We start from the raw sequence: 15456 nt of genomic DNA on the forward strand, positions 1-15456 counted from the left end.
ATCAGACAAAGGCAGAGTTTTCACAGCTCACTTATTAATGGAAATGTACACACATGTATATCTAAGCTATGAAATCTCTGGAGACAATTCCAAATGTCATCTCCAATCTGCAACCACAGTGCTTATATTGCACAGTCCATCCCTCATTAAATGAGAAACTGACGTTAATGGCCATCAGCCCCCCCCACCCCCCCCCACCCACACACAAAAAAAAAGAGGGATGAGATTTTTGTTTTGTCCTGCTCCAGTATTTTCATCACATTAAATCTTTGTGTCGTAATAAGATGCAGCAAAAGCTGCTACTTTTGATAAATTTAAAGGCATCCGACTGGTCTAAATTCACAGTTATATATGAGCTTAAATGTGAGTACATACGACTAATGGAACATAACTACTGTACATGGAATAGAGAGGTCTCTCCTTCTGGAGGGAGGAGAGTCACTACTACTACTATTACTATCTTCTCTCCCCCTCCCCCGCTCCACTCTCCAAAATTTATAGACCACACAAATCCTTGATATCATGCACCCCACCACAACATTTTTGAACCCTCTTCTTCATTGTACAAGTACATAAAAACCCTTTAATGTTCTACAAATGGAGAATCATGGATTAACTTTATATATATATTTATATGTATATATATTACAAATAAATTAATTTCTCCTCACTCCCATCCCACCTCCCCCACTGTTATCCAGATCATGAGCTAAAGAAAAAAAAGTAATTAAAATTAATCAGTCTTTGGACCAAAGATATGTTAATACTGGCTCAGAGTAACAAAACTACTTACAACTGTATGTAGACCTATTTTTGTTCAAATTTCATAAATATCAAGCACATAGTTTTAAATACACACACACACCCAAAACACACTCACCCACACACCAATGAGAAATTGTGTATTTAAGAGCTTTAAAAATTTAGATTTTCAGCAGAAGCCCCCAAAATATAATTCTTGCTGTATATTTATAGGCCACTTAACATTCTCCTATCACCGAGTAGGGAGGGGGATATAAAAGATATCCTGCATCTAAAAATGAAGAAAGATTTTTTTTGGGGGGGGGGGGGGGAAAGACTCTCATACCTGGTAGACCAAATGGTGAAAGTACCTCCTCTAATATGCCCTAGTGAGGACAATGACACTCTTACGCATTTCAGCAACATACAAACCACCTTTGAGGTTACACGATCCTGAAGAATAAACCTTAAAGACAATTAAAAGGTGTGCATTTGAATTATGAGTTTTACCACAACATCACTTACTTATTAACTCATTCTTCATAGACTTTTAACTCCTCCTTTAGGGCAAAACTATCCCCTTGGTTCTCTGCTCTCCGTGTGTATGTTGAACTCTTTGTTGGTAATGTTACGCTCAGTGCACACAGAGAGAACAGATTAATGGAGTCAAAAATCTTCTATGTGGAGTCCAAGAGGAGAACTTTACCCTGTGGTTTGACCTGTTTGTAAAGCAAGCTTTCTAATTTAGTAATACTTAATGTATTTGTGTTGTCGAGTTATGGCCATAGAAATACGACTGATGACGGAGCTTGAAGAAGTGCAATCAGTCCTTTGTTAAACTAGCTGTGAATAACTAATTTTTCTATTCTGTGAGGAATTACATAAAGCTTAACTTGTAAAAAGATGCAACAAAAAAAGTCTCATGGAAATTTTTTTCCCTGTACACAGCAAAATGTTGGGGAGAGAGAGAGAGAGAGAGAGAGAGAGAGAGAGAGAGAGAGAGAGGTCTCTGCAGACACAGAAATGCAGTACTAGAAACACAACCACTGACGAGGAGAAACATCCTCCATGCATGTTGTGAAGGTGAGGTATCGGCCTTAGATGTAAACTGGCTGCTCCTGTGCAGTCAACAATCTGTACATGGCTGCTGGCATGGTCTTCATATGAATCTGGGTGGACACAAAACAAGTCAGTCAATGCTCCTCATACACATGATGCAATGCTTTGGAAATAAAAGGGTTTGTGTGCTTTCATGCTTAGAGGGTATGTATGTGTAAGGGAGAAAGCAGGCCGAGATGAGGAGAAGAACGTAGCTGCTGTGACATAGTACAGGGGAAAGATGTAACCAGTGAGTTTTCATGCCCATGCTAAGGTTTATTGCAGCACAATGCTGAGAGGTGTTGAGTTCTTGCAAACCTTGCTGAGGTTAACAGGAACTGTGGGCACTCAGCACCTCTCACGCAGGCTATTAAAAACTATGAAAACACGTTAACAATAAGCCTGGTTTAATCCTATTCTCATTTCCAGTAGTTATATTTGGATGGTGGTAGGCAGCGAGAGGCAACGGTGCTGAAATGTGTAATATCATCTATCCAGTTCCTACCTCACCAACAGCATTTGAGAGAATGTGAACAATCTTTTCATGGGGTGTTGCTACAACGCTCTGTCCGTTGATTTCAATGATCCGATGGCCCACTCGTACTCCTCCTCGCTCTGCTATACCTCCTCTCATAAGGCTACAGATCTTGAATGGAAAGGACAAAGTTATCAACGCTAAGCATGTTAAATTGGAAAACAATAGAGGTTTGTTCACAAATGGCAAACTCAATATTTAAATAAACAAGTCTCCAAAGTGTAAAAGAGTTCTTTTTTAAAATACCGTGAAACACAGATCAGGGTAAAATGGACTAGAATAACTGTTACAAAGTCAGTTCTCGGCTTATAGAACATAATGAACAACTCCTCCCCTAGGTGCATAAGAACAAACACAATAAGTTGGCCACTGAAAATTACTAGTATTAATCCTTTGGACACTGGCATTTTGAAAATTTAGGAGATTGCATAGGTCCATGGTCTCTAAAGGATTTAGAATTGTATGTCTTTGACTTTCTCTGATTGTAAAGAAGACTCTTTCTGGCTCAGTTAGATATACGACTAATGCAGCCTGTGAACAACCTGCCCCATACACCTTTTGGTTCTTTAGCTTAAAATATCTCTCCTATTCCTATGGTTAACTTTATACTCTAATATGACAAAGTATCTTTTCCTGCTTTTGACTTGGAAAGAAGGATCGGCCATAGGGGAGGTAATACATTTTCTGATAAGTCAGTTTTTATGTCTTACAATCAGAATGTGTGCATAGCCCTTGGTGAGCTGAGAGGTTTGCCAAAAAATTTCACAGCTATAAAAAGCATCACAGTAGAAACCTAAGGATTGTGAAAGCGACTTACGATCCCATTCTGTACACTGAAACCCAGCTGATATCGGAGGTCAGGTCTTCTGATCAAGACAGTGGTTACTGGAGGACATCTCACTATATTCAGTTTAATCCGGGCCTGGTTTTTCAAACCCTTTAAAAAATATATATATACACACTATGACAAGTATGGGAGCAGGTGAGCTGAGACAGCTGAAAACTGGCACTGAAATAAAACAATAGTTTGAATGCTAACATGGAAATAATACTGAACAAGCAGTTTGCTGTGTATTCATCATTACAAAGTAGGATTCCTAATAAGTACCAGATACAAGCAATATGACAACCTGTTAAGTGAATGATGCAATGTCAACCTCTAGCTGTCAACATTTTGACATGGTCATTTTAAACTGCCAAGAAATTAGACTTCCTGTGGGCAATTTCTTTATTTTGGAACACAGAACATTGTTCTACAGAAAGCGGGGGTGGGGTGGTGGTGGTGAAGTAGGTCTGTGCAATTAAGCTGAAAACTGTCATGTATTTTGTTGCAAAAATAAAGTCTTAAATATGCACTTAAGATGGCTGCAAACAGGTAGCTTTCCTGGATATGCGCATTCAATTCTGTAATGCAAAAGGCAGAACTTACTTAAGTCCTGCCCACTGAATGCTTGTATAAGTAATGCTCAGAGACTCCCCGATTCTAAACTGAGAATATCACATTCACTCTGCAATCTTGGTTAACCACAACAAAGCACTATCAAAATAGAAGATGACTGCATATGTCTGACCCTCATACAGTTTGAAGTTCTCACCGCTCTTTCTTATAGATTCCACCCACCTAATCTTCTCTGTCTTTCTCCCAGAGTTAAAGTAACTTTTTTTCCCTGTAAAGTGTCCAGAACGGAACATACATTTCTCTACACTAGAATACTGTGTAAACATCCGGGCAACACACAGACAACCGCCAACAATCACAATTCCTAACAAAAAAGGAAGGCTATGTTAATGCCTGAGAGAAATACCCTACTTTTAACATTCCAGTGTCTGTCCGATTTACTCACAAAGAGTAAAATCCTGGTTCCACTGAAGTCAATGGAAGTCTTGCTATTGAATTCAATGGGACTAGGATGTTACTCATGGTCTGAAAATATTTCCTGATCTATACAGGGAGTTATACTACAGTCCCCAAGCTTTCACATATGGTTTATTCTTGCTGATTTTGTAGGGCCTCTCTCTACAAGACCCAGTACTTGAGTGTCTGTGCCATTCTGCTGGGGGCAAATAGCTTTTGGAACAACCCCAGTGTGCATTGCAGTCCATTACCAAGCAAGTAGAAAAGCCAGAAATGAGAAGGAAATCTTCATTCACCTATCTGTTGGGGAAAAAGCTTGAAGTGGGGTGAGGTGGGAGGGGAGGGAGGACAAATCTCCAGTAGAACTGAATCAACCAGCTTCCCTTCAGCAACCAGGTTAGTTTGGAAGTCAGACCGTGCCTATGTTCTAATACTAATGGAGAAGATGCCCAAAGTCAATCTGCTAAGTCTAAGATGTTTTTGTTAATTGATCCTTATTGATCTACAGACGTAACCCACTATTCTTTTTAAGAGGAAGTAACCAAAGTATCCCCGTTGGACTAATGGAGTTCATACTTATTGTTTCTACTAATATGCAAATGTAATCAAGTGCAATTTAAAACGGCCTCTTAGACTTCTCTTTCTCCTTTAATGGAGGAAAGAAACTGGCTATATTCAATTTCATTCTAAGTGAGGAAAGGGGTGCTTACTTAGGAGCTTATGTTAAGTACAGATCCATTCAATCCTCTCACCCATCGCCCCAGGAGGGTCTATTTTCCTGACAACTATGTCTAACTGCCTATTTATATTTATGGCAGTTGTATGCACCCACTCAGAGGTGGGAGGACAAACCGTGAGGAAAGAGTGCCAAGGCATTTCATTTCTCTGGTCTCTGCATAGCACTGCACTCAGCATGGCTTGTTAATCAAGCCAACACAGGCTGGCTATAAGTGGGCATGCTGCTTTGGGAACCAAAGCAAATGAGATTATGAAGTGAGAAGAGGCAGTTCCACAGCCAGCTGGCTCTCAGCAAAACACAAGGCCCACTGTATTTTTTGCTCTACTTCATTCCATTTACTTCCATGTATTTTATTTACTGTCTGTGATGCATACACTAATCACAATCAGTGATCATCTACATACCATAGGGCAATTGGCCTTTATGGACTACATACCCAGAAACAAGCAAATAGTAAGTATCTGGTTTGCATTCATTTGTGGCAAGTATGTGTGTTTGCAACTCCAAGTGTGCATTGCACATATATTTTTGCATGCTCCTTTTTAAAAAAAAGAAACACGGGCTCCTAGTAAGCAATTTCTAAATTTTACAGAAATAATGCATCCCTTAAACACAGTCAGTTCATAATATTTTATATGTTGGGAATCCATGCCAATAGGAATAGAAAAAGTGCTATACTAGATTAGTCCAGGGGTCCATGCACACCAGATGCTTGAGAAAAAGATGAAAGCAACGTAAGATATGGAATAGCCATTCCAAACAGGAAGTTTCTTCCTAATCCCGTCAGTTAGCACCTAGTTTATGGTTGATTAGTATGAAGGTTTGGATCCCTCATTTAAAAAAAAAAATCCTCTCTAATGTAATTGTGAGTATTCTCATTATTCACATAAACGTCCAATTGTTTGTAAGGTAGCCCTGTTCATTGAATGCTAAGGAATTTTTGCAATGGTAAGATCCTTGTGCATTCTCTGAATATCTATTTTGGCTGATAATATACATACTGCTGGCCATTAAAATTGTCCTTCCAAGGAGAAGATGACCCATACATTTGCAATGCTTTACAGCAATCTAGCTGGAGCTGTTCATACATCAGTTCTGAATCACATGCAATATATATAATATATATCTCCTTTTTTTTGCATGTGATTCAGAACTGATGTATGAACAGCTCCAGATAAGTTTGCAGTTCTTTTCAGCAATCTATGGGTCATCGTCTCATTGGAAGGACAAGATTAATGGCCAGCAGTCCCCATGACAACAGCCAAATGTGGCAACAAAAAAGGAATCGAAGCATGTGTCAGAATGAGATCTCCATAGCAACCAAGGAGATTCTCAAGACACCATCGCAGGCGTCCATTTGGAAGGACTCTGGAGGAGGAGGAGTGTGCTGAAGCAGACATTCTATATGCCAGGCCTGCAAATAATTACACTTTTGGAAATAACTGATGTGGGATGGGGAACAAGCAGAACAAAAGTGAGAACAGTAAGAGGTCTGGTAACAAAATAGCTGGTTCAGGGAGGTGTAATTGGAATTCCTTAACAATTGCACCTCCCTATGCCAGCTACAGACCCTTGCCCTCAAGGTAGGGATTTAGCCCCAGGAAACAAAAGGCTATTTTTGCTGTCACCCCCTTTCATTTCAGGTGGAAGGAGACTTAGTTTTCAGCTGTGATCTCCTTAGTAGCCTCAACATCAGCAGAGGCTAAATCAAGCCCTGGCTTCCATCTTGGTGAGATCCTCCCAATTTTGGGCTTCCAGGGGGAAGGATGAAGCCAGTTTCTGTTGCTCCAACCTTCCTCCATCTGTGGGGTACACCTTCAGCCTGAAAGGGTCATGAATATGCCAGCATAATCCTGGGCTGAATTTGTCCTAATAATTAAGAAACATTCTGAGCTTGGAATATGTAATTTCATTTAAAGAGGGTCTGGGTAAAGGGAATAAACTAGCTACAACACCAAGTTTCTAGGTGTCCAAGATAAAAAGCAGCAGAAAGTTGATTTATTGGACAAATGATGTTTTTTTCAGGAAATTAGGCTGCTTTTACCAAGGTTTGACTGTATTGCACTCAGACAAGGCCAGTAATCAGAGTAATGGTCAGAACACATTAAATGTTTATGTGCTAGGCTGAGTATTTCAAGTATTTCTGTTACCTACCTCTGTGCAGAGTTTTCATTTTCAGATACACATATTTTAAATCTTTGTAGCAATTTTTTAGTTCAAGTGCTAAGAAACCAACCACAGCCTACACGCAATTTGGAAGGGGCACATAGACATTTATTTTGTGAACTACTAGACAAAAATAATTTTATTTCAAAACAATTTAATGAAAATCACCTGGCAAGAACTCATCAAAAAGGAGTATAAAAATCCAACTTTACTCGGCATTTTGCTGGGTTGTTCTACAGAAGAATTTGTAGATGTCAGATGTACCGTTTCAGTATGTGACCTACAAATCATGTGGTGCAGCAAGTTGTAGGGTCGCTATTTGTTTCAATTTAGTTGTGCCTCTGACATTCTCAATGGATGCAGCATTTTCTTTCCATGAAACAGTAATGATTAAATACCCGTTCTCTTATAAATTGCAGCTACCCCAGAGGTTCTTCTTTTCCACTTGACATGCCTGCTTTTTGCAATCACATACTTATGTAAATTAGAGGAAAGTTGTCCCAATTAAATGTCCCATAGCGTTACTAGGTTGAAATAAAAACGTACACTTCAAAATATTCACAAGTTAACTCCATAATCATATAAAAGACAAATATGTTTTATAGTTTAAAAATATAAATTGTCCAATTTACTACATTTGTTTTATCAGTCTTAGCACTCTGGGTCAAATTCCAAGATCCTTTTCTTCAGTCCTTACTGAAGCAAGGCTCCAATTGACTTCAATGGAAGTTTTGGTCAAGACTAAGATCTGGCTTCAAGAGCTGGCCCTTTTTCTCTGAATAGTTTTGAGCTCTGTGAATGATGAAACACAAAGTAAGGCCAGGGTGGCAAAGCCGGTCTTGCGGTTAAGGCACGGGACTAGCGGGGGAGCCAAGCTTTTATTCTCAGCTTGCCATAGACGTCTTGTGTGAACTTAAGCAAGTCAAAGCTCTGTATTTTCATTTCACCCTTGAAAATGGGGATGATATTAATATTTCCCATCTCACAGGGGCCTACAAGGCTTAATTAATTAGAGTTTGCAAAGTGCTTTGTGATCATTGGAGAGAAACTGCTATAAAAATGCAAATTATGAGTGTTGTTAGAGAATGTCCTTAATTTACATCTTTATTGTCTTCCACTATTCCCATACAGTTTTTAAATGTATAACATTTAAGAACATTCCCTGTACCTTTATAATACTCTGGCATGTTGAGAGTGGTAAGCCGACCAAGCTGGTACCATTAATTGACATGATCTGATCCCCTATGTTCAGCTTTCCCGACTTCTCTGCTGGTCCTCCATGCATCATGTTGGCTATAATAACTGTGGGCAAGATGGATCCCCAGCCAGATTCCACAATCACGACACCGAGAATTTCTCCCTTTTGCTTTTCAATGTAAACCTGAATTAGGAGATAGAAATACAGTTTCAAACACATATTATCATCAGCTATGGAATACAGCCTGTGTGCACACATACATATACATCAGGTGTGGGCAAACTACGGCCCAGGGGCTGCATCCGGCCCTTCAGACGTTTTAATATGGCCCTCAAGCTCCCGCTGGGGAGCGGGATTCGGTGCTTGTCCCGCTCCAGCCAGGGAGCGGGGTCAGGGGGTGCCCCACTCTGCGTGTGCCATGGCCCCGTGCAGCTCCCGGAAGCAGTGGCATGTCCCCCCTCCAACTCCTACGCGTAGGGGCAGGCAGGGGGCTCTGCACACTGTCTCTGCCCCAAGCGCTGCCCCCGCAGCTCCCATTGGCCAGGAACCACGGCCAATGGGAGCTCCAGGGGCGGCACCTGTGGACAGGACAGCGTGCAGAACCACCTGGCCGCGCCTCCGCATAGGAGCCGGATTGGGGACATGCTGCTGCTTCTGGGAGCTGCTTGAGATAAGCGCCGACTAGAGCCTGCACCCGACCCCCTCCCACGCTCCAACCCCCTGCCCCAGCCCTGATCCCCCTCCTGTCCTCCGAACCCCTCATCCCCAGCCCCACCCCAGAGCCCGCTTCCCCAGCCGGAGCCCTCACCCCCTCCCGTACCCCAACCCCCAATTTTGTGAGCATTCATGGCCTGCCATACAATTTCCATACCCAGATGTGGCCCTCGGGCCAAAAAGTTTGCCCACCCAATATACATAGACACCAACACAGACACACACAACCTCTCTGTCTCTTTCTCACTCCAAGCAAAAGCAATGAAACAAATGTGTTAACAATTTTCAAATTTATTTCTAGCTTGAAATAAATCAACATATTAATGTGGCGGGGAGGGGGCAGGGGAGAATAAGGCAAACCTGCAGCTGGACCAGGGCTGCTCACTCAGCTAGTGACTCACTCCCCTCCAGCAGAACCTGCAGTGACTCAACCCTCTGCCATGCTGCAGCAGCCTATTCCCTGGCAGGGCCCAGATCAGATAGCCCCAAGGCACAGGTATTTCACCTTCACAGCAAGTTAGTCTGTGCAACAGCACTACTCAGCTTGGAACCCTCCTAATGCCTCACAGTGTTACGGACTCCCTAGCATTCCAGCCTGCCCTTGATCCTATCCCTGTGCCTGTTCCTACCCCCTGCTTTGTCCGTGCCCTGTCCTGAGGCTGCTCCAGCTCTGTTCCTCACCCTGCTCTAGCCCTGCCTCTGACTCCTGACCCCCAGGCCCCTTGACTGACTCCAGCCCAGCTTCGATCTTTGGCTGGCTTCCTGACTCTGACTACGATCCTGATTTGGCTTGTCTATGGACTCTGACCCATGGACTGTCTCCAGTTTCAGCGCTGTCCTCGGCTCTTTCCCGACCCTATGACCAGCTTCGACCACCACTCCAGCCACCAGGTCTGACCACCAAGACCCCAGGAGGTGGTGGTGATGGGGTGGTGCAGGCAGGACAACAACAGTGAGAATACGCTGGTGATTACAGACTGGATTACATACCCTGTACACTGCAATGGTACACTGGTTCATCTTTATTAATAAAACAAGCAAAAAAATATACTCCTTTAAAACAAACCTGGAGACAAATGCTTTCATCAACCCTTATGTCTCCATAAAATGTATGTTATTTGTTAAATCAACAGCTTGTTTTAAACTCCTTTAACTGATGTGCAGTGTCCCGTGTATTTGAAAATTGTTTGGTAAAACAGCACAGAACAGATGGCAAATCACTGTAACACTGATGAACTGACTGTTCCCTGTTCACTCTTCAAACAGAATTGCCACTGGGTGTCCTACCGGGGAGGAGAGTGCTCTAGCCTGACCTGATGAAAGTCATTTGCTCCCAGTATTAGCTTGCATTTGGGACAGACCAGCCTAATGCTACTATCATCAGAAGACTGGGACATACGTCTTTGCAGTTTTCAGACTTGGAAAAGTGAATGAGGTCATCATTGTACATGTCTTGGGTGTTGAGCAGGTCGCTGTACTCCTTCTGGCTCAGGTCTTCTGGATTTATTCCATTTGCCCTCAGGAATTCCTGGTAGGCCACGCTAAATGCTTGACCTATGGACTGTGCAATCAGCTGTGCCTGCAGCAATCCCCCCCAAAAAGGAAAGGAAAATATCAAATATATAGCGTTGCTGATGGTCTTGTTCGCTGACACTTGGAATTATGATCATGCTGTAAATATTTCCCCATATTAATTAAGCCACTTGAATCAATTCCAGTTTTTTCTTTTAATATCATTTATAACACTAAAGACCAGGTTCCAACTTGTTCTGTATTAGTTTATTTTGATTTCTGTATGGATAAAAAGAACCTCTATCCCAAGTTCTAGGCATTTGACAAAAATTAAACACACCAACAACAACAAAAACCCCAACATAATCTTGTCCTCAACCCATACAATTATTTAACCCAGCAAGGCAAGCCGTTACAACTGAAAAGCAAAAGTAGTGGGCCTTCCTTTCACTGATGAGAACTGCTGAAGTAAACACAAAGAAATCCTTCCTTCATTGATTGACAGTTAGGCTGGAGAACAAGAACACTACATTACATTAGCTTCTCGGATGCCTATTGGGTAACACAGGCAACAACTGAGGCCGTGGCTACACTCGAAACTCCAAAGCGCTGCTGCGGGAGCGCTCCCGCGCTGCAGGTACTCCACCTCCCCGAGGGGATTAGCTTACAGCGCTGGGGCACTGTTTACACTGGCGCTTTACAGTGCTGTAACTTGCTGTGCTCAGGGGGGTGTTTTTTCACACCCCTGAGCGAGAAAGTTGCAGCGCTGTAAAGCGCCGGCGTAGCCATAGCCTGAGCTGCTCTGCCCTTTAGCCACAAGCAGTACCATTCTCTTGCAAGCCAGCATTACATGAACATACCTATAGGAAAAAGATGACACTTAAAAGAATATTTGTTCCTCTTTTTTTCTTTTGAAGTCACCCTGCTTATATTTGTCTCTGCTACCTATTGTCCATCTCATAAAGACTGACTATCTTAAACTACTCTCAAACTGGTGCAGCTCTCATTGATGACAACGGATGACCACTGGCACTTAAGAGGATGCGGTCACAATTGCACGCGCGCACACACACACACGTATGTTGGGCCAAATTTTCATAAGAGTTCAACTCTCATTTAAGCACCAAAATAAATGGCTAGATTTTGGGCACTGAGCTCTTTTGAAAATCTGGCCCCAACTGTGGATGCCGAGTAGTTGGGAATCTGGCACTGAGCTCTTTTCAAAATTTGTTCCATTATCAATAGTTTAGTCTCCATTGCTTAAAATATCTAATTAGAAACTCAAAAATAAACTCTTTCCCTACTGATTGTCCCTTTCCATTTAAGTATTTAATTCCCCACCTTCCTGTGCTTAATGGAGCTGAAACTAAAACACCACTTTAATTGTTTGGGCACAGAGTTCGTAGATCACAGTACTATAATTTGGAAGAAATTCTGTGTTATTTAATTGCTCCTGCAGAAGCAGCAGAAAGAGTCACATAGTTTCTTGTGATTCTTGCTCGAACATGTCAGTCTTTCTAGGATTTGCACATTATATTCCTCAACAGATTAGGGCAATTTAAAGCAGGGACAAGTTTTGGCCAGTATCCCAGTGTTTGATGATGTAATGATTGCCAGTTAGCTGTTGGGTAGAGTAAGATCATTCTAAAACTAAACGCTTCTGGGGCTACCTAGCTGTCCTTCTGGAGAAGAGAAAATGAGATAATAATACACACAAACAGACACAAGATTAAGATAATATACCCTGTGGAGCGTCAGGGCTCTTTACTTCCAATAGATAAAAGTTACAATTTTTTGCTAGCTCTGTATTTTTTCCAATTTATTTTGGATTCTTAAGTCAGAACTTTTGCAGAATGGTTGAAAAAATGTCATGTAACCCAAGACCGTTGATCATGTCTCCTCAAATGTCTCAAAATACTATAAAACCGCCTGACTGATGGCTGATATGTTTTTGGATCTCATGACATTTAGGACTTTCCAAGACAACATTTATTCATGGGGGGATTATCATGATCTGCATAAATGTGACCTAATCAAACCTCATTAGGTGACACTTGTGACTTCAGAAGGGGAGTGCCCCATTCTGATTTGCCAACAAATTCCTAAGAAGTAGTTCTAAGGGGTAGAAACCAGCCTGTTCATCACCTTCATACGCTGAAGGAAAAGAAAAATTGCTTCTGTCCTCTTGCCATGTGATGCCACCATGCCTAATAAAGAGACCTATGCTTTCTCTGCCCTCAGTTGGCCAATCTGGGTTAGGAGTCTGGAAATGCTCAACATCTGTTTTTGACATCTATAAGCAAGCAGTCTATAACCAGCCAGCAAGTCCATTGGCATTAACCAGATGAGCCGAGAAAGTCACTGACTGATCTTTTTTCAGCCATATACCAGTATCTTGGAGTTGAAAGAAATCACAAGAGTCACAACAGCCAACCTGTATAAATATCACCTTTGTTTGTTTTCTTTTTCCGATTTTCATTAGTAGAGGAATGCCTCTACCTCAGCATTCTTGCACTTGTCTTTCTTTTTAACTCTAGCAGGTGACCGGTAGCAACTCTGTGCATGTGGATAGAACCCACAGAATTTATCTGAGAATGGTGCCTATGGAATAGTTTCTCAAAGACCTAAAAGCAGACCTTGGTTTAAATAACCTCGCTGTCTAAAAGATCTCACACACATATATGTTATGGGTTGGGAGGTGTGTTATTTTCACCTAAAATGTAACCAGATGTGTTATTCTGAATTGTTTTGGAAAGTCTCCTATAAACTATGTTCAAGGGGCAGGGAAAATAAATAGATTATCACCTAACCACTCATAATTGGGGCAGGCTATATTAACTGGCAGAAGAGCTGTAGTCTAAACATTAATTTCAATATAGGAGTGATCTGACCCTCCCTGTAGCAGTCATCTGACTGAAATAAGTATATCAGTTGCCACTGAAATTGAAAATACCCTATTATTCTGCAGGCTGACAGCTAAACATGATATGTTGACTTCCCAAATTACTAGATAAAGTTCACAAAATTGTTGTCTTATTCAGTATTAATTAACGTGATAAGATTAATTTATTATTTGATATTAACAAATTTTATTTTAAATTTGATTTGCCCATGTGCTTAATTTTATTTTACATTTTTTCTTTATAGTTATTTAGCTTAGTTAAAAAAATTACATAAAACTGGAGAATTGTGTGGACTGATGTATCTTCCCCAGATGTCAGAGCCTAGAACTGCGAGAACCCAACGGTAGATAACAGAGACAACTTAGTATGCCATCTAGTGGTGGACCACAGAACCTGCCTTCTACAGTCCTCACATTGTCATGAACCCAGTTTAACTGGCTGCTTAAAATGAGTTTACAGCTGCTTTGCAACTTTCAAAGCAGCGTAAAGCACAATGGTGACTCTGGTCCTGAATCTACAAATTCAACTGAGATTTTCATAAATTGAATAAGTATGGACAATGTATACCCTGCCACTACCGTTTCTCATTTAATGATGACAACCAACCAAAAGGACCCAATATGCAAAAGGCAGAAGAGTTCCTCTTTTTAGATAAATTATTTTTATGTAACTAAAAATGAAACAGGACCATCAACCACAGACTTCAATCCTATCCTGACAAATGGTTCTCATATTCTCAAGCATAACCAAGTAAATAACTCCTTACATCCTCAGATTCGAAGACATGGCAAATCATTTTGTATTGCCTCTTTCCGTCCTGAGAGGGGTGAGATGCCTCCACATTGTCCTGGGAATTAGATCGAGGCATTCGCCGCCGAGCCATCAGCACAACGATATTCCCTATATCAGCAATGTAGGAAATGGTCCTCAGCGGATGATCCATCATAGTTTCCTGAGGGAGAGAAATCCTGAGATCAGTGCTCGCTTCGAGCAAATGCTTAGCATGGTTTTGACATCATGTAAATAGATACTAACAATGTAAGAACAACTGGCAGTAAATATACAAACACAGGCTAACTTTATGCATTCTGTATGAAAAGATGTGAAAGAAAAGGGAACCAGCAGTGTCAGTTCCACCAAATGAACTGAAATTCCCATTTAAAAAAAAAATTAATGGCTGTTATTTTTACTGGGTAAAAACTCCAAATACAAAGACCCAGTTCAGAGGGTTTGAACGTGCACTACACAGAGAATTAAGAATTTGGAATCAGCTACCTCAGCCAAACTCTCTAAGTATTAGAGTGAAAAATATCTATGAGACACTGATAACAGACATATTAATGGCACTAGACTGTCGGCAATGCTGTACTGTGATACCTTTCAATAACAGTTCAATAGAGAGTGAACCACTACTACAATACTGACAAGATCCAACCCTGGCAAGGGCACATCTTTGCCTATACCTGTGTGTCTGCATTCAACACTTTTATTCTCTGCGTAGAGATAAAGAGGTCCACCTCAGTCATGGGCTGAGATTCACCTTCTGGGGCCTGCAAATAAAATGGTTTAGAGTCAACAAATGCATCAGAGAACAGCCTTAATAATGATGTTAGATCACAAACAGGGGTGCACAAAGACACAGTCACCAGAACAGCAATGCAAAACGGAGTATTAAATTGCAGAAGCTAAAGATAAACACAAAGATATGGAAACTATATATAGGGATGAAAGTGTGTTAGATTCAGTATTATTTGTAAAACTGTTAATTCCATACAAACTCCCTATCCTCTTTCTGATCAAATGAAGTTATAACCCACTGCAGCATGAATTGTATAATCATTCCATGGAAATCAAAATGATTTTCATTTTAACATGAATACCACATTAAAAAAGGCTTTTCGAATGAGCAATGTACAGAACTAAGGGCAGTTCTTGCCTGCAGGATTTCTATATGATGCTAATTATTACAGTGACTGCTCAGGCTAGTGAGAAAAA

At 41.2% G+C, this 15456-nt stretch overlaps 1 protein-coding gene across 1 annotated transcript in view; it reads right to left on the reverse strand.

Moving 5' to 3' along the window:
• Positions 1-1838: 1838 nt before the first annotated feature.
• APBA1 (amyloid beta precursor protein binding family A member 1) overlaps positions 1839-15456 on the reverse strand; it is a 49852-nt gene continuing 36234 nt past the window's right edge. The window contains exons 6-12 of the mRNA XM_065406527.1: positions 14925-15011; positions 14228-14413; positions 10446-10625; positions 8303-8515; positions 3192-3311; positions 2345-2485; positions 1839-1910 (exon numbers count right to left, since the gene is read on the reverse strand). Coding sequence (XP_065262599.1) covers positions 1839-1910; positions 2345-2485; positions 3192-3311; positions 8303-8515; positions 10446-10625; positions 14228-14413; positions 14925-15011 — 999 coding nt within the window. The remainder of the gene's footprint in view (positions 1911-2344; positions 2486-3191; positions 3312-8302; positions 8516-10445; positions 10626-14227; positions 14414-14924; positions 15012-15456) is intronic.

The sequence above is a fragment of the Emys orbicularis genome, chromosome 6 (assembly GCF_028017835.1).
Source record: "Emys orbicularis isolate rEmyOrb1 chromosome 6, rEmyOrb1.hap1, whole genome shotgun sequence".
NCBI lineage: Eukaryota > Metazoa > Chordata > Testudines > Emydidae > Emys > Emys orbicularis.